At 50.5% G+C, this 18,289-nt stretch overlaps 7 protein-coding genes across 7 annotated transcripts; 4 read left to right on the top strand and 3 right to left on the bottom strand.

Moving 5' to 3' along the window:
- Window positions 1–2,052: 2,052 nt before the first annotated feature.
- TRIVIDRAFT_175758 (uncharacterized protein) lies at window positions 2,053–4,152 on the top strand (the record flags this gene model as incomplete). Its single annotated transcript, XM_014105731.1, has 3 exons — window positions 2,053–3,090; window positions 3,247–3,496; window positions 3,560–4,152. 3 exons carry the CDS (start codon window positions 2,182–2,184, stop codon window positions 4,063–4,065), a joined length of 1,665 nt encoding a protein of 554 aa, XP_013961206.1.
- A 689-nt stretch (window positions 4,153–4,841) lies between these two features.
- Window positions 4,842–7,109, bottom strand: TRIVIDRAFT_140454 (uncharacterized protein; the record flags this gene model as incomplete). The annotated part of the gene is made up of 3 exons (XM_014105730.1): window positions 4,842–5,003; window positions 5,130–6,579; window positions 6,796–7,109. The coding sequence occupies 3 exons, from the start codon at window positions 7,107–7,109 to the stop codon at window positions 4,842–4,844; spliced, it is 1,926 nt and encodes a 641-aa protein (XP_013961205.1).
- An 845-nt stretch (window positions 7,110–7,954) lies between these two features.
- Window positions 7,955–8,548, top strand: TRIVIDRAFT_33558 (uncharacterized protein; the record flags this gene model as incomplete). Its single annotated transcript, XM_014105729.1, has 1 exon — window positions 7,955–8,548. One exon carries the CDS (start codon window positions 7,955–7,957, stop codon window positions 8,546–8,548), a length of 594 nt encoding a protein of 197 aa, XP_013961204.1.
- A 727-nt stretch (window positions 8,549–9,275) lies between these two features.
- On the top strand, window positions 9,276–10,876 carry TRIVIDRAFT_85672 (uncharacterized protein; the record flags this gene model as incomplete). The annotated part of the gene is made up of 2 exons (XM_014105728.1): window positions 9,276–10,270; window positions 10,327–10,876. The coding sequence occupies 2 exons, from the start codon at window positions 9,654–9,656 to the stop codon at window positions 10,673–10,675; spliced, it is 966 nt and encodes a 321-aa protein (XP_013961203.1).
- A 142-nt stretch (window positions 10,877–11,018) lies between these two features.
- Window positions 11,019–12,383, bottom strand: TRIVIDRAFT_217591 (uncharacterized protein; the record flags this gene model as incomplete). The annotated part of the gene is made up of 3 exons (XM_014105727.1): window positions 11,019–11,609; window positions 11,704–11,884; window positions 11,977–12,383. 3 exons carry the CDS (start codon window positions 12,381–12,383, stop codon window positions 11,019–11,021), a joined length of 1,179 nt encoding a protein of 392 aa, XP_013961202.1.
- Window positions 12,384–14,050: 1,667 nt separating this feature from the next.
- TRIVIDRAFT_141231 (uncharacterized protein) lies at window positions 14,051–16,082 on the bottom strand (the record flags this gene model as incomplete). Its single annotated transcript, XM_014105726.1, has 7 exons — window positions 14,051–14,208; window positions 14,272–14,463; window positions 14,526–14,645; window positions 14,705–14,831; window positions 14,884–15,276; window positions 15,338–15,438; window positions 15,671–16,082. 7 exons carry the CDS (start codon window positions 16,080–16,082, stop codon window positions 14,051–14,053), a joined length of 1,503 nt encoding a protein of 500 aa, XP_013961201.1.
- A 1,069-nt stretch (window positions 16,083–17,151) lies between these two features.
- On the top strand, window positions 17,152–17,910 carry TRIVIDRAFT_62774 (uncharacterized protein; the record flags this gene model as incomplete). Its single annotated transcript, XM_014105725.1, has 1 exon — window positions 17,152–17,910. One exon carries the CDS (start codon window positions 17,152–17,154, stop codon window positions 17,908–17,910), a length of 759 nt encoding a protein of 252 aa, XP_013961200.1.
- Window positions 17,911–18,289: the final 379 nt, after the last annotated feature.

The raw sequence follows: 18,289 nt of genomic DNA, 5'->3' as shown, positions 1-18,289 counted from the left end.
GCGGCAACACCTCTTCACGAAAATGGAAATGTATAGCCGGAGCCAAGACGGGACGGGCGCCAAGCCGGCTCATGGACGATCGGGAGGTGTGATACGGCTTGCAGGAACTTCTGTTTCTATATTGGACGGGGTGCTTGCGCGGCAGTATTGGCAGGGGTGTTGGTGACATCACTGGTTACCTCCAGACACGTTGAGAATGTTCGCTTGGCCACGGCTTTGTGATAGAGTTTTGATGCTTGCAACCATATCACCAATAGTGCAGTTGATGGTTTTCATCCAGGATCCATGGTGGTCGTCGAATTAATCCATATCCATCTTGCACATGAGCTTGAATCGGTCACTGGACAGCCTGCCACGAGAATACTTACGGGTCCGGGGAGATAGTTGGATGGAGATGTATTCGGCTTTTTGCCACGAGAATGAATGCCCGCTTGACAGGGTCCCTTTGCAATTGACTCGTTTCTGGAGTGATAGTACCCTGGGGGGTGTTGCTCGAGACAAGGAGCCCACATCATGGGACAATCATTGCTTCTTATGCACTCTTTGGCGAGGCATAAGGTTGGACCTATGCATCTTTCACAAGGGGCTCCTCCCGCCCAGCTATGATGCGCTTATACTGTAAGTGGTGCCTCACGCGCTTGTCTGCATGTCGCAGTTTGGGTTATGCATACAGACTGCTACATGGGGCAGAGTTAGCCATCTGATACAACATGAAGCCATCGTCAGGTCAGCGCCTTGCCTGTTGTCGCGTGTCAACTCTAGCGATGCCGATGCCAAGCTGTCAAGGAGATGATTCCCCACAAGCAATTCGGTGCGAGTCAGACCATGTGCTTGGCTCATCCACTCTTGAGACTCAGTTGAGATGGTGATAGTAGCAGCATGGAGTTGCCTTTTCTCCGTAGAGAGGCCGGGAATAAGAGCGCCCGCCGTCACGTGATAAGAATCGTGCCATCGTCTGGCCAATCATGTGCCGTCTGCTCTGCCTTTGTCTAATCTACACTCCCCCCCATCTCCTCCTCTTGTGCTCATAACTCTACAGTATTTGCAATTATCTTCAATTTCGGCGTGGCATGGAGAAAATACCTGTCCGTCATCTTCCTACCTGGCACTCCAAGTATCAACTACAATTCTTTTCTTTTCTCCTGCTACTGCTAATTTTTTTTTCTCTCCTTCTGATCAGCTCCCATCGCGGTTACATCGCGGTTACTGCACACACTCTGTGTTTGCATTTGCTCTGCGTTCATCCCTGTGCGATCCTGGACGGCCGACTTGGGGTGCTGCTCTAGCAAAAACCCCACACGTTTGCCCAAACCATGTTGAAGCAGTGGCTCGCCCCAGTTGGCGCCACCACCATCTCGACGCCGAAACACACGCCCCGTCACTTTTGCGGCTGCTGTTATCAGAGCAAAAGAACCCGATTTATCCGTCTTCGAACTTCCAAGATGCCCTGGCCCAAGCCTGCAACGCTGCTACCGTATTTGGGCTTCTGGGATCGGCACGGATTTCCAGAAGACACACTCCACACACGCCAGCCAAACTGGGATGGTACGGGAGGGTGAAGAACTTTTGGTTTTCGCCTCCCCGTACTCTGCCCTGTCAGGCTTGTGCCCATCTTCTCGTGATAGCCTCTCTCTATCGGCGAGGCCTTTTGTTGGTCGCGGGGGCGGAGCCTCTAGTACCGCTACTACTACGACTACCTGGTACCATGGCTGGGAGGCAATCACCGGATTGCCTCTCCATATCGCATTGCATTGCATTGCATCGTGAGATAGCAGACTCTTCCCCGGAGAAAGCGGGCCGGCTAACTTGCTCTCCGGGGATGGCTGAAGGATGAACAGAAGTTCTCAAACCGCTCAGCGAGCTGAACTAGCATTATCTCTGATTCAGCCAAGGCGTCGTATCGTCGTGGAGGTGGAGAAGTCCGACCCATGCTCTGATAGAGACGCACATGGACGACGAGGAGGGTTGCATTGCAACACCAGTACCCTAGTCTTGTTGATAAAGACCTGTCCTCCCACGTGTAACAGTTCCTCATTCCTCTAAACTCATCCCCTCGAGTCTTCATCTTTTATACCCTCCCCTTCTCCCACCGCACCTCAACTTGGGTTGTCGTTGTGTGTGTTGTCTGGCCTTCCTCCTTTATTGCCACAACTAGGACAGGACTCTCCCCAAACGTCCACCATGGCCGCCATCATGCCCACTGCGGGCCTCCAGCCCATTGGCATTGACAACGACGTTATCAATACCGCTGTCGACAAGGAGGCTGAGGAGCTCGAGAAGCCCCAGATTCGTGAACGAGTCTGGGGTTTCGCAGCACGTATCGACCCCACCGTTACCTTCGAGGAGTACCAATACTGGGCCAAGATCGAGCGAGAGGAAGAGTACCAAGCCAACCTCGAGTTCAAGGCTGAGCGTGGCCCCAGAACCATCCAGAACACCTTCCTGGGTCGCTTCTCAAAGGGTATCCACCACGAGAACAAGAAGAAGGCTGAGGCTGCTGCTGCTTCTGAGAACAGCGGCACCGCTTCTCCTGACGAGAAGACTGGTGTCACTACTCGCAATGCCAGCCTCCCCACCGAGGCCGAGTGGAAGCAGGCTTCTCGTGCCATGAGAACTGCCAGTTGGGGTACCATGTTCTATCTCATCACAACCGATATTCTGGGTTGGTCATCCACCCCTTTCGTCTTTGCCAGTGTTGGATTCGGCCCTGGTGTCGCTCTGTACATTGTCTTTGGTGCCGCCGCCGCTTTCTCTGGTTTCATTCTGTGGAAGGTCTTCCTTGGTCTCGACTCATCACGCTTCCCCATGGTCTCATTCGGTGATACCTACTTCCGCGTTTACGGTCCCTTTGCTCGCCACTTCATCAATGTCGCCCAAGCCATCCAGCAGTTCATGACAGTCGCTGTCTTGATTCTCGGAAGTGGCACAACTATTGCTCAGTTGGCTAGTGAGAAGATTTGCTTCATCGCCTGTCTCATCATCTTCATGGTGGTCGGCATGATTTTCGGTAGCATCCGATCTCTTCAGCGTATCGGTTGGCTCGCCAATCTGTCTGTCTGGATCAACATTGTCTCCTTCATCATCATTATGGTTGCTTGCGCCAACTACCCCATCGACTACTCTGCCATTACCGCATCCACTCGTATCAAGACCATTGAGCCCATCAAGCTGTTTGCTGGCCCTCCTCCTGACGCGTATCAGCAGCAGGCAACTGGCTTCGCTGGCCAGTTCAACGGTATCAACCAGATGGTGTACAGCTACGGCGGTGCTCTTCTGTTCATTGCCTTCCTCGCTGAGATGCGTCACCCTTGGGATTTCTGGAAGGGCATGCTCTGCGCTCAGACCTTCATCTGCGTTGTCTACATCTTCTTCGGTGCCTTTGTTTATGGTCACTACGGACAGTACTCTGCTTCCAACATCAACACTGTCATTCAGCCTTTCAGCCTGCAGTCTGCCAACAACGTCTTGGGTTTGATAACAGGAGCTATTGCTTGTCGTAAGTACTTTCTGCCTCTAGTACTGAAAATATGAATAAGTATCTAACTCGTTTTTCTTTTAGTCATGTACATGAACGTCGGCATGAAGACTGTCTACGTTGAGGTCTTCCAGGAGATTCTCGGTCTCCCCCCGATCACCACCCGCAAGGGCCGCTGGTTGTGGTACGCCCTGGGACCCATTTACTGGGCCCTTGCTTTCGTCGTCGGCGCTGCCGTCCCCAACTTGAACGGTATCTCTGGCATTGTCGGCGCTCTTCTCATCCTCAACTTCACCTACACCTTCCCCGCCTTCCTCTACATCGGATACCGCGTCAAGGTCGACGCTGCTCTGCCTGGTGAAGGTTTCGACCCCGCCACTGGTGTCACCACTCGTCACGACGCTGGTTGGAAGCGCTGGGCCCGTGGATTCAAGGTCAACTGGCACATCAACATCATCAACATCATCTACTTCCTCGGTGGTCTCGTCTGCTCTGGCATGGGTTCCTGGGCTGCCATTGTGGGTCTTATCGAGATCTTCGGACCTGGAGGTACTGTCGCTACATCATTTGGATGTGCTGCACCTGTGTAAATACTTTTTAATATCTTGCTCGTAAATAACTCTTGAGCCTATATACCAATACCTTTTCTATTCTTGAAATAAAAAGTCAATCAAGTTAAATAACAACAGAGTCTACTCGCCTTACTGTGTGATATGTGCATAAAATCAGAACGCTGGCTTTTACCGAGCTTTTGATTCGCCTATAATCAAAATTAACAATGTGTTTATCTGGGGGCACATTTCGCCTATTTGGCTCTTTTGGTACCTGCAGTTGCGAATCCTGGACGGCAGTTGTGAGTTTTGGCTCAATTTTAGAGCTGAGTTGCAGATACGAAAAATACGACGAGTTTATTCAGACGTTCATGGATGCCCTGTAAAGTAAGCGCTTGAGTGCTTTGAGGCAAGGGCCTAACATGACATGTCTTGGCGGGGCCTGGGAGTTTGGAAAAGCGGTAGTGGGCCTGATTATGTTGTTTCTTTTTGGCTGTTATTGTTTTTACTATTGGCTGTGGTTTGTTGAGGATACGGATTCTTGTGTGTTTTGACAACTACGGAATGTACGCAATGGAATGTAAGTGAGATTGGCTAAGTACCGAGTAGGCGCAGAAGGTCGCTGCATTCACTCCCTGCTTTGTGGATTAAACTACAGGCATTACGGCTCGAAAAAGAAAAAAAGAAAAAATTACCTAAAATCAAACTTGCAAAAGATCAAAGAGGACATAAAAGCCGCCTCAACTCCGTTACGCACTGTTAACCCCCCATTTTGCCAATCAACTCCGCGTCCGTGTTTCGCATAAATGCTCCCTCTACAGGAGTCCCATGGTAGTAGAGTTAAACATCTGGTTCCAGTCATAGACGCCCGTGTCGACAATGTTGCACCAGTCCTGGCTGAGGTCCATCTGGAAGTCAAAGTCGCTAAAGGTGGAGTTGAGGAAATCGTTGGAGCTGAACTCGATTGTGTTTGCCGGCTGGGGGATGTAGTACGGATCTCCGGGGACGGACTTTGGCGGCAACGACGATAATGATACGGACGATATTTCGTTGGAGTTTAGCAGGGCGGGGGCAGCTTGGATGCTGTTGTTGTTGTTGTTGACGAGGCTGGTATCTTGTTTGTTGCCTTGGGAAATACGCAGACGTCCAAAGTAAGGCACTACAAGCACAAAATCGTCTTGGACAGTGTAAGTGCCGTAGCTAGCGGCCACGAGAGTTTCGAGCACCTCGGCGCTCTGCTTTGCGACGGTGCATTCTAGCAGCGAGTTTGTCTTTCTCAGCTCGCCGATGAGTCGCTCGACAAGTTGCCACTCCTCCGCGTAGCCTGTGAGCGCTGAAGGCGATGACTCTCCGGCCCCAGACAGGATGCCGAGAATGAGGGCGATGGCGGAGCTGAAGGTGAGAAAGTCCATGAGCTCGCACTGGATAACTTCCGTCTTTGTCGAGCCACGGAGGCGCAGATAGCTCTTGATGATCCCGCGGCAGGCCTCCATGGCGGACAGGCGGCTGTGCTCGTAGCGGCGGTCTCCCTTGGCCTTGAGCATGTAGGGTAGATGGATGTGCTTGAGAGTTGAGTAAAAGAAGATATAGACCGCCTCCTGGGAGTAGATGGAGTCGGTCGTTGCGTCGGGGCCGTATTGTCCAGTCCATTCCGGAGGGAAGCTGTTCTTGAGGTCTTCCATGTCTTGGTCTAGCTGTACGGTTGTAGCATACGAGGCCTTTGCTGGGTTCTGGTTGCGCTCGATGACGCTGCCCATGATGATACATAGACGCCGATAGATCCGTTGACTAGGACTTAGCACTTGGGTAAGATCATCCTTGGTTCCTCTGGTGGTGACGGCTGAAGGGAAGCCCAGCAAGATGCACAGCTGTCGCTCCACCATCCACGTCTGCGTCCATAGCATCTTGCGCTGGATGTTGGCACCAGAATCGAGTCTGTCAAGGCCGACGAGGGTACCGGCACTGAGGGCATGACGGATAGCAACCCAAGCTCTCTGAGGACGGCCCATATTGATGAGGATCTTGTGTAGCAGCAAATAACACTGCACGACTAGGATGCTCTCCTCACCCTCGACGGCCAGCAGCACCGACACGAAGCGGATGTACGCGTCGATGAGGACCTGGCGCGAGATGCTGGGCGAGATGATGATGTGCTTCCAATTTCGCGGCAGCTGCTGGATGCAGAGGGTGAGGAAGAGCATGGCCGAGCAGAACTCGACGCCACGGCCAAAGTTGAGGACCTGGTTGAAGTAGGCCTCAGCGTCGTCGATGCTGGTCTTTTGCATGGTGAGTGATTGATCTGGGGCAAAGAAAAAGGTCGGCCAGATAGTCCAGAACTTGTGTGACTCCTCGAGCACCAGCCGCAGCGTTTCCGGGTCGGGGATGGGCGGCCTGAAGGAGCTGAGGGACTCCTTCATCAGGTACAGCATCGACGGATCCTCCGGGTCGTCGTAAAGCTCGCCCTCACCGTCGCGGATCAGAAGAGCATCCCGGAAGAGGTTGATCAGGGGCGCGTCCCCGGCCGAGACGGACTTGTCGGCGGAATCCGGCGGGCTGCTGGCGATATCGGGGTCGATGGATCCCGGCGAGAGGAAGGATGAGGGCGGACCGGAGGGGAGGAGCGCGCCGGGGTTGGTGGGGGCGGCGCCGAAGCTGTAGGCCTGGCTGTTGGGAGATGGCGCTGTGTGCAGAAGGCCGTGGTTACGGAGATTCTTTATGACTTGGATGGCCCGGGCGTTGACGTCGTTAGAAGTAGACGCTGAGGTAGACGCTGCAGAGATCGAAGCAGCCCCAGAGGCGGGAGAGTCGCCGGCCGGCTCGAGGGCGTCGCAGATGCTGCCGACAAGGCCCTCGAGCTCGACCACGCGTCGGCGCAGGGCCGCATTATCAGCCGCCAGCTGAGCGTGTGATTGTGATTGCGGAATCGTCTGGAGATTCGTGTCCCGGTCTCGCGGGCGCGGTTGCTGGGCCCGACACGGCGTCTGATGGAGCTCGCAGCCGTGGCAGACGGAGCTGTTTGGCGGGAAGACGCACCGGACCTTCCGGCGACGGCATTCGGCACACGACTTGGTCCCCAGCCGCATCCGCCTGGCGGGCCGGTCGTCCATTGCGTCTGTCTGTGGGAGTTGCAGGCGGCTCGTAACGTCTTTCTCTTGGTCCGGGCCTTGTCCACCGCTTGATTATAATTGGGTTGTCTTTGGAGGCAACAAAGTCCGCTGGCGTTCAATTAGCCGGGAGCAAGCATCTAAGCTTGGCTGAGACTTGGCGGTATTCTTAGTAATATGATGGAAAGCTGGGGGTGGTCGGATGTGATTGGCTGATGCTCGGGGTTGTTGTCGATCCCGGGGCGGACCAGTTCGGACGAAGGAGCATGAGCTTGGAATCATGACGCCGGTTGGCCAATTGGCCCTTTGTCCTTCCATTTACATCCTTCAATCCTTCGGTGTTTCGAATGAGTTATACAATCCTCGCTCTGATTCGGCTTTGTCTGCAGCCATGGATTGTAAATCATGCAGTGTCCTGACTCAGCTTGGCAATGCCCGTCTTCGTAATGAGAGAGCTACCGTGTGAAACCGACTCAAGATTCCTGAAGGAAATTACAAAGCTCGCTTGGCTTGTTACGAAATCTTTTACCAATCCAGCATTGCTAATGGATTCGTGTAGCCAATTGATGGAGGGATGCTTGTTCCTCATGCCATTTCTCGTTCTATATAATGTGGTGTAGTTGTCGTGTGAGAGAATACATTATTCCCTAGACCAAGTCCTTCGATAGATTTAAACGTTGCGCAAAAAAGCTTCAAGCCCTTCCTGTTTACCTATTCAGTCGGAACAAATTTTTCTGTTAATCAAAACATTTAAAAGCTTCTTCAAGATGGCCACTACCCTTGCTGCCGAGCTCCAACAGACCGCTCAAGCTATTGGAGAGCGTATGCCTGAAGCCGTCAAGGCTGTCGTCTTCGAGGCCAAGACCAACGTCGAGAAAGAATTTGATGTTAAAGGCACAATCCAACCCGGAGAGAAACTGCCCGACTTCATCCTCTCCGATGCTCGTGGCAAGCCGGTCAGCAGCATCGACCTCCTAGCCAAGGGCCCTCTTCTCATTCTCTTTTACCGCGGCGGCTGGTGCCCTTTCTGCAACCTCACTTTGAGGGCCTTTCAAAAGCGCCTGCAGGATTTCCAGGCTCGCGGTGTCACACTGGTTGCGATTACGCCAGAGCAGCCTGATGCATCGCTCACCACTGCTGAGAAGAACGAGCTCGCGTTTCCGGTGCTGACTGACGATGGGCTCGAGCTTGCGCGAAAGTTACACATTGTCTGGAAGCAGCCGGAAGACCTGGTGGCTACTTTGAACCAGATTGGTGCGGATCTGGAGAAGCGTCATGGCAACGACTCGCCCGAGATGGTTATTCCCACGACACTGCTGGTTGACGAGAAGGGCGTGGTGAAGAACATTTTCGCAGAGGCGGATTGGATGCAGAGACTCGAGCCCCAAGAGGCTGTCAACTGGGTGAATGCGTTGTAGAGATGGAGACGTGTGTATTGAGCATAGCTGGCATCCAGACAAGGATCTTGTTTTGTATTGGTATAGATGATATACGAGCGAACGGCATAGTATGCGAAATAGTATAAACTTTATTTACTGATGTTTGTTTGCTGATTAAGTGAGTCGGTTAGTAAGAAAATAAGTGAGCCAGCATGTGAGAGTGGGCGAGTGAGTGAGTGAGTGGATTTAAAACTGTCTGTGCCACCGTAATGGTCGCAACGGGCGCCATATCGACGGCTCTATTGGCAGAGGCCAAAACCGTATCTCGTCAAAATGGAGAATATTGGTTTGTTGTGCATCATTGTGCAGCATACGAACCTTGGCGTGGTGACATGGAATCACGCGAGGCACTAACACCAACAACACCAAAGTCCGCCATCGTGATGCGCTATTTCCGCCCGCTCAACCCTTGCGAAAGTTGTGATCCTATGTACCGCCCGTTAGCGGCGATACGCTGGCCTCGTCTGCATGCCAAGGGGCTTAGATTAAACACCGTTGCATTATTGGGCGGTGCCTCTTGATGACCCCTGACTATTGGAACCGGATTGGTTGGCGCCATGTCATCTTTTTTATCCTTCCCGCGTCCACGGATCGGGCGATCCGGCGGCAAAGTTGGAGTAGCTTTGGATAACGTTCAGCTGCGCCCTGAAAGCTGAGAAACGTGTTTACGTCTTCTCAGCTCAAGCTTGCTTCCTTCTCCTTTCTCTTTTCTTTGCCTCTCACTGGGTTCCTCTTTTACTATTTCTTTTCCAATCCGTTCCTTTTCTATCGTGCCATTGCCTGTCGGCCAATTCCCGTTGCGTCCGGCGTCCTATTCTTGGATCGCGTGTTTTTTCCTGGATAGAGGGGATAGAGAAAATTCACTTTGTTGAGCTTTGACGTCTAGTATTGCGCGATAATGATATTGCCTTGATCGCTACGCTCCGATTGCCCACAACAAAGACGATACAGCTGTTGACGATCTCAACCTGGTTTCAACACCGCTTCATCGCGAATCTCAAATTCCCAGACGATCCGGCCCCACGTCAGCACCGATCTCACAAATCCCTGCTCTCTTGCCGATAAGAGCAGAAGCAGAATCACCATGGCCAGCTTCGCTCTCGCTCCCATTCTGCTACTTGCAGGCCTCGCCAGCGCCTCATCTTCCGACAAGCGGGGTCTCGTCTTCACGCCTAATCCCAATTTCCCTGGTGACAACCAGATTTGGGTTCAGAATGGCAGTGATCTCACATGGTACTACAACTACCAGTCGCAGCCGTCGCCAGCTTATGCCTCAATTTCGCAGCAGCAGTTTGAGTTCGTGCCCATGATGTGGGGAGTCACGGATAACCTCAACGACACGACATTTTTGACCCAGGTCAAAGCTCTCATCGACCAGGGCACCAATATCACGCACGTGCTAGGCTTCAACGAGCCAGACGGCTCAACCAGCAACGGCGGGAGTGACATTGAGCCCAGGGATGCTGCTCAAGCCTGGGTCCTTAATTTCGAGCCTCTGGGCAAGATGGGCATCAAGCTTGGGTTGCCAGCGACTACCGGCGGACCCGATGGCTTGCCATGGCTGAAGCAGTTTCTGGCGAATTGCTCCGACATTGTGAGCACGGGGAGTCAAAAGAAGAACTGCACATGGGATTTTGTGCCTGTGCATTGGTACGACAACTTTGCTGGTTTGGCGTCGCTTATCGGAGAGCGAAGGGCAACGTGAGACTTTTCCCCAGTTTCGACAATGTGCACATGCTGACTACCGTAACTGATAGATGGCCCGATGCCGACATCTGGGTGACGGAATACGCATTTGCGAACCAAGATCTAGAGACGACGCAAGAGTTCTTCAACCAGACACTCGATTACTTTGACAAACTGGATTACATTGCCCGGTACACTTATTTTGGCGCCTTTCGCTCAAAGACGTCCAACGTTGGCCCCAATGCGTCATTTCTGAACAATGGAGGCCGGCTGACTGATATTGGGTCCTGGTACCTTGGCTTTGGCGCGACGAATGTCAAACCTACAAGTACGAATGCCGCGTCGTCGACGGGCATCATGTCCAGTTGGATTATCGGAGGAGTCGGATTGATGGCCGTATACATGACCCGATTGATGTAGACGGCGGCTATTGGACGATTGGAAACGATTGTAATGATACGTAAACGAAAATGGTATGGTATCCTGTGGAGTTTCTGTGACATTTAAATGGTAATTTAGAGCTCTGTTGAATTGCATTGGATAAGAAGCATTAGCGCGGTAATGTACATAAAGAAGGATTGTATTTCTACCTGAAATTGAGCAAAAGCAAAAGCGTACTGTATCGAGCGTCAAGACATGGGTGTCGTTGCATCGGAAATACGTTGCCTATCGGCCACGCCACCACAACAGGAAGGGACAACATATCAGACTCGAATGCAAGAGGCATTGAGCACTCCGGAATGAGAGAAGACTCATAGCAAACTCAATCATCAAAGCAGGTCCGCCACAGATGAAGAGAATGCAGCCAGGCTTCCAACACTTTCGAAAAGGATGTGTAGAAGAAGGTAGCGATAGTAGAAGAAGATAGCGACAATAGCTGCGGTAGAAATAGCTGCTTCAAGGATAAGTTGCGCAGGAATACAACCTCCCGGGCGTGCTTCCTCTCTTTGTTGAAACGCATGCCGTGGTAACCGAAAAAGACCATATTTACAATGATCCCGTCGGCATTCCGAATTACCAGGCAAGATGGTATTCTGCCGTACATTGTTATCGACGTCTGGATGTCGTAATTTTCGACAGATAGTCCCTCAGCATCCTGAAACTTCGTCTGAAGGAATTCCGAATTATGCCTCCCAAGGCAGATGGTAAAGGGGGCCATCTTCACAGCTTCAAATGCAAAATCCTCGCATACATCTAGGATTTTTCGACTCTTATTGCCCAAAAATCTCCCATACTGTGGCCCGAGCCTATTATACGTCGTTCGAATCGGATATGTGTCGTGTGTTCGGACGTTACTGTGATCAAGGATCTTATCACACTGCACTTTGATGGAACTATTTGTGCTGTCCAGTGTCTGTCCATAGTCTTACGCTGCGTTGAAAATGTCGGATAGTGCCATAGCACAATAAGGCATCCCGCGGCCTGGATGGTTTCGATAGTTCTCGCACCTGCTTGTCATTAAGTCCTACTGCCTGGAGTTCGGAGGCAAACCTATCCCAATCGCTGTCCATTGCAGGATCCCAAGAAGCACACTCCCCTTCGGGGGCAACGCTCCCATCCCTATGGCCATGGGGCGCCCTATCGATTGCATTACCTATAAACTCGATTATCTCATCCCGAGTTTCCTCGCTACAATCCACGAGCGACAAAATAACCTCTCCGAAGCTGGTACCCTTTGCACCGTACCTATCAAACATCTCCTTGACCTCGTCAAAGTATACTTCACCAGCAAAGAGTTTGGTGGTGATGGTGGAGGAGGAGGAGGAGGAGGAGGAGGAGGAGGAGGAGGAGGAGGAGGAGGAGGAGGAGGAGGAGGAGGAGGAGGAGGAGGAGGAGGAGGAGGAGGAGGAGGAGGAGGAGCAGACGACAGGTTGTGCCACAAGGACCGAGACCACTGCGTCGGCGGTGGTTGTGATGACGGTGGAGGCCAGCACCATGGGCATGGCATCGTCGTCGTCGTCGTTATCGTTTGCCGGAGCTCGGCCACCTTGCGCGTCAGTTGATGTATTTTATTTTTGCGATTCTTGCTATTTGTTGGTGTAATCGCAGATTCCTTAGAATATGGGGAAGGAGATGCTCGACGAGTGTTGGACCTCAACCCTCGCTTCTGGACGGCAGACGAAGGCATTGTGTGTATGAGTGTGTGTGCGTCCTAGTCGGGAATGGTTATACATAGAGATGCCGTCGTGACCTCGAGCCCTGCAAGTGTCAAACGCGTAGATGCAAAGAGATGAAATGTCAAAATCCAACAGAAGTCTGGGTTGAGAACAGTAAAACTCTAGATTGGTCAAATACCTTCCAAGTGCAGCTGCGCATCGATACCTCCTGCTACTATCGATACTTCCTGCTACTATCGATAATTCCTGCTACTCTCGGTACTTCCTGCTACTGCCGCTATCTCCTCTACTGGCATCTACCTAGTACCTGTACATAAGGTACCTATAACTAGGTACCTACCTAGGTATCCCGCGGAGTTAATCCCCGGATAATTCTTATGCCAGTTGATAGCAAACTGATTAATCTTTACAGCAGGCGCCATGAAAGATTATGGGAAATACTTAAAATCGACAGTGAAATGATTTGTACAGTAAGACGGTCAGCTCTCCCGTCCACCTCACAAATGCCCCTTTCATCCGGGAGCGCCAAATTCTTCAAATCTTACTCCTATCACGGGGATCATAGGGCTGGCAAACGACATATAGGCAGGGTGAATAAACATGTATATGTCTGAGTTGTGGTAGCGGCTGCAGCAAAAAACTATGTGATGGGAATCATACGGTTGAAATGTTACTGGGGAGAGCCTTTCTGCGTCGCATGATGGCGAGGGGAGATTACTGGAATGACACACAAGACGTAAAAGCAGCACTACCTATATACCTAGATGGGAAAACAATTCTAATTTACCCGGCTTACAGTCTATTTAATAAAAGAGATAGAAGGAACAAAGTAGTGCAGGTATATAAATCACCACCAGAAGAGGAAGACGAGATTACATCGGTTGAGCATTCCAATGCTACTATCACCCATTGTCTACGCAGCCAAGACTTTATGTACTCCCAAACATGCACAGATTAAAAAGGTCACTAGAGTTTTGCCTTCCTATCTGTGTACTGGATTGGGCTCAACATGTTTCGACACAAGACTCACCCCCCACCTGGAAGTTTACTCCATGGTCTCTGTTGGTGAAAGCTGTCCCCGAAGCCCCCCAAGCTCTCTAACGAGCGGGGTTTTTGACATTTTATGACGATGGCTTTCAAATTTTTAGTCTATTAGTACCTATACTACATTATAATTTAAGTTTTTGACGAAGCTATCGAGATTTCTTATGCCCCGATTAACACTCATTTTCCTGTTCACCGTCTTCTTCGTCCATTTGTAAATATAGATGTGTGCCTAAAGATTGTAGGTCTTTTTTTTGTTTTACCTAGATAGAGGCAGACAAACAGACACAAATACAATGCCATCTTTGTCTTTCGTCAAGAAACTAGTGTTGGGATCTGATACTGGATAGAACCCAGCAAGTTAGTGGCTGCTACCATCACTACTCTTCTAGTACCTGCTACTGTCGGTGCTTTTTCTTAGCTGCTACCATCGCTACTTTTTCTAGTAGCTACTCTTGCTGTCAGACTTTTCTGCTATTTATCTTGGGGTGGGGCTACGGGCATCAGAGCAAGGGTGGTCAAGCGGGCGATTTCATCTAGTGCGAGAACAAAGCTATTGAATTGTTTCTAAGTTGTAGCTGTTCACATTGATTTTCACCCCTATGCCAATCAGCGCGCTGTTGTGAACCCGACTTCAGCCAAGAATAGTTGGCGGTTTCCGTGGCGGGAAAACACTTTCGTAAGCGCTTTGAAGTTGGATAAGAAGGCCCTCCTCTTTAGCAACAGCGCCAATCCCATGAGGACGTCCGTTATACTCAAGATAGCCAACTGGCATGGCGGCAACGGGATATCCTGATACAAAAAGTATTAGCCATACAATCTAGCCAGATGGAACGGAAAGATGGGAGACTATACCGCAGGCCGCAGCAAAATAGTAAAGGGGAGACTCAAGTGGTCCTATCACGATGTTGATGTCATATTCGTGAAATATCTTATCGATGCCTTCATCACGGCCGAATTTCTCCAAGTGAGCAACATAATTTGCACGATCTTCAAAAGTGATATTCGTCTTCTCGCAGCGCTCAAGAGTGTCTTGGTTATCATATCCTAGAAGTTGTCAGACCCAGTAGTCTTCATGAGCAGTATCCGGGAGAAGTCTTTTAAGTCACCTGGGGGTAGCTCTCTATCCGCATGCTTCTTGTTGAAAGCAATCAACTCGCCCAAAGATTTAATTTGGGGAGTTTCGGTGAGCTGTAGATAGTTTTCAAACTGCTCTTTAAAATCCTTTTCTGTTTCGCAGTCACTTCAGCTATGTACGTAGCGTAAAATCAATGCGCATCAGACGTACCGAAAATCTTGAGCAGTACATCTTCACCGTTAAGAGTCAAAGCATCTGCGGTGCTCAAAGGAACGTTGTCCTTGAAAATGGAGACATGTTGCTTGATCGTTGCATATGCATCTCGGACTTGATCGTTCTAGTCGACTTAGTATAAGCCTGACAAAACATAACAAAGGTGCAGATCTCACCAGCTGTTTTTCCATTCCTTCATCCAAGATCTTCCGAACCTCGGAAGAGTACTTCCATTTTTCTGGATCCAAGGTGCCAATTTGGAGACCCTCCCATGACGCCGTTGCCCGTGAAGCGTAACCGCCAGACGGGAGATGGTCGGGATCGGCAATGATGTCCATCAACATGGCTAGATCCTTGGTAGATTTTGTCATGGGACCTGGCTGGTCCGAAAAATTAGAAATAGGAATAATGCCAGTCGTGGAGATCAGCGAGCGGCCAGGTTTGATCGAGTAAAGAGCGGCCCGGCCCGCAGGCAACATGAGAGACCCAAATGTCTCGGTGCCAATACTGAGTGGAGCGAAGCCAGCGGCCACGGCGATCGCAGAGCCAGACGAAGATCCGCCGGGGTTCTGAGGAATGTTGCAAATCAGTGAGTGCTTGGGGTGTACGGCTACTGCTTCTTTCACTTACACTGTGTCCCGCGTATGAATCGTCCGGGAGAAGGCCTCCTGCAACATAGGGTGATTGAGACTGGCCGCTCACACTATTCCAGCCACAGGGTATATTTGTGCCTCTGCAGCATTAATAGTATCAGCTTATTGGTGCTCAAGATTGATTGGATAACCGTCACCCACTTCCACCATGACAGTTCCTATGCCTGTGGCTTAGCTATCGAGTCCTTTGGTTTGACAATTGGGGAGCCACTTACTGACAGACTAGCCTTGCCTATGATGATGAGTCCTGCTTCCAGCAGCTTGATTGCCTTCAATTTAGCTTATTCTAGATATCAAGGTTTACAATAACTACCTACTCGGTCTACAATGGGGGCATTGCTCCGTGGCTTCGAGTTGACCAACGCCAAGCTACCAGCCGTTGTGTCCAGACCAGTCGAAGGATGCGTTGCGATATTATCCTTGATGAGGATTGGGGTGCCGTGGAGGGGACTTCGAAGCTTTCCTCTCTGTCTTTCGTCATCCAGCATGCTGGCCCTCTCTAACAGAAGTGATTCGGGGGCTGTGCTAATTACAGCTTTGAGATAGTCATTGTGGCGCTCGATTTGGGAGAGATAGATCTTGACGAGCTGTTTGCTGTTTATGCCGCCAGCGCTTAGCTCGCGCTGAAGGTCATCAGCAGTGGCAGTCAGAACGTTAAAATGGCTCATGGCTGATGGCGATACAGCAGCAGGTTTTGACTTGAAGTCAGCACTTTGATTCATCTATGCTGAAGATGAAGCGCAGAAAGGGAGCCTTCATTTCTTGAGCTCGAATGAAATGCACTAGCGAGAGATTGGAAATCATTGTGTGGGGTTGTCTCCAATGCATATATCCGGAGCAAATATTATTATTTTTACCCAAAGACAATCGGCGCCCATACATTCTTTCTTTTCATACAAACTTCACATTTCAGCTTTTGCAATCAAATCTGTGTGCTATCTGAAGCAGAATACAAACAGTCTGGCAAGTATAAGCCGTCAATTGGGCCCATCTTATTGAGTTTGCTCCTCCTGCAGGGTAACGTCAGCACGTATGGATGAGGCATCAGTCCGGGGCTCTGCCAGTGGTGAGCTCATCACAGGGATCCGATTCAAATGCGTCTAGGATAATAATCCTCAAGATACCCAATCTTAATTGGATTGGATGATATCTTTGCATTAGAATGGGATTTGTTGTAGGATCATCTGCGGGGTCAGTACATGATTTGACAAGGCATAGAGTTCAAACCCTCACCTTACATCATTGAATGATTATGAGTGAACACAGATAACTATAGTGCCGTGATTGCGTTATCAAAATCACCAAACCCTTACTCGTACACCAACGGTGCCAAGACGGAGATTACTAGAGCGCTCGCGGTAAACGAGCTGGCCTCCTGGGATAGTTGAAGAATAAAAGGAAGCGGAGATGCGGAGATCCAGTTTTCCGACATCCTGGCGGATTCCGAGCATCCAAGCTTCTCCCAATCCGGGGCATAACTTGTCAGCATACGCGTAGCGGCACTTATATCCGAGACTAAACCTCTTGGGCTGGAGTTAATAAATCCGCCAGGTGAAGCTCCCGGCACTTGGGTTGCTTTATATAACGACGGGTGTCGACTCTTTCTTGAAGCATTGTCTTTATCTTACCTTAATACGTCCAACCGTCTATGATCTGTTAATTACACCTAGCATTGTGTCCGATAAGATCTAGAGATATCTTTCTTTTGCAGGAATTCGACTTATAAGCGGCGCTGACTACGCTTGACGACAACAGCCTTACTCGTACACACAACCCATATCGTTCACCACAATGCATATCATCTTGACAGGTGCTACTGGCCTAGTAGGCAGCTCCGTCCTGGACGCCATGATCAAGGCCAAAGACATCACCAAAATCTCCATCCTTAGCCGCAAACCGGTACGGATGGCCGAGGACGCCAAAGACCCCCGAATCAACGTCATCATCCACCAAGACTTTGAGAAATACGACTCTAAGGTGTTAGAACAACTACAAGGCGCAAAGGCGTGCGTCTGGGCCCTTGGCATTAGCCAAACCAAGGTCAATGCGCAAGAATACGTCAAGATTACCAAGGACTATACCCTTGCCGCTGCGAGATCCTTCTCCACACTGACGACGTCGCCGTCAGAGCCATTCCGCTTCATCTATGTATCGGGCGAGGGTGCCACGCAGAAGCCAGGCCGCTTCTCTGCCATATTTGCTCGTGTCAAGGGAGAAACAGAGACAGAGCTGGGTCAAATGACAGCTTCAATGCCAACGAGCATCCAGGCAGACTCAGTGCGACCGGCTTTTGTGGATGCAAGACAGCACAAAGCTATTCTGCCATATGTTCCGGACCCGGGAGCTCTATACAAGGCTAGTATTGCCGCACTCTCACCCTTAATTGGCCTGATGAGGGGGATGCATTCGCCAACAGAGTACCTGGGAGATTTCTTGACTAGGATGGCCATGGGGAAGGTGGATTCGCAGCTGGAGGGACCAGGTGCCTTTAAATTGGGCGGCTCGTGGATTATTGAAAATGTCGGTTTCAGGAGGATCATGAAATTGTAAAGGCAAGGGGTTGAAGTTGGAGGAAGGCGCCCAATCGGAGAGCGTTTGGGTCGCTGGCAACCCAAACTCGTGAGAGGATATTGGCCGATCACATATTATACCTCTGAGAAACGGTAGCCATTGTATTTTAGTTATTCAGTCGGTCGGGAAAGGATCTGGGGTTAAGCTTATTTCTTTAGTTTATACCATCACCACCATGCATATTGTTTCCAGCTTGAGATTCGTTATACAACTAATTCTTTGGAAGACATGATCGCATAAACTCTCGAGTCTCACTTCATGTCTTGGCGTAGAAAATCTCGAAAAAAGGAAGAAAAAATTAATAAACTTTCGTGAAGCAATCCCCGGCGAGGCAAAGATACCCATCTCAATCGCGTCT

Source organism: Trichoderma virens, assembly GCF_000170995.1.
Source record: "Trichoderma virens Gv29-8 chromosome Unknown TRIVIscaffold_1, whole genome shotgun sequence".
NCBI lineage: Eukaryota > Fungi > Ascomycota > Sordariomycetes > Hypocreales > Hypocreaceae > Trichoderma > Trichoderma virens.
This window is presented reverse-complemented; position numbering and strand designations above follow the sequence as displayed.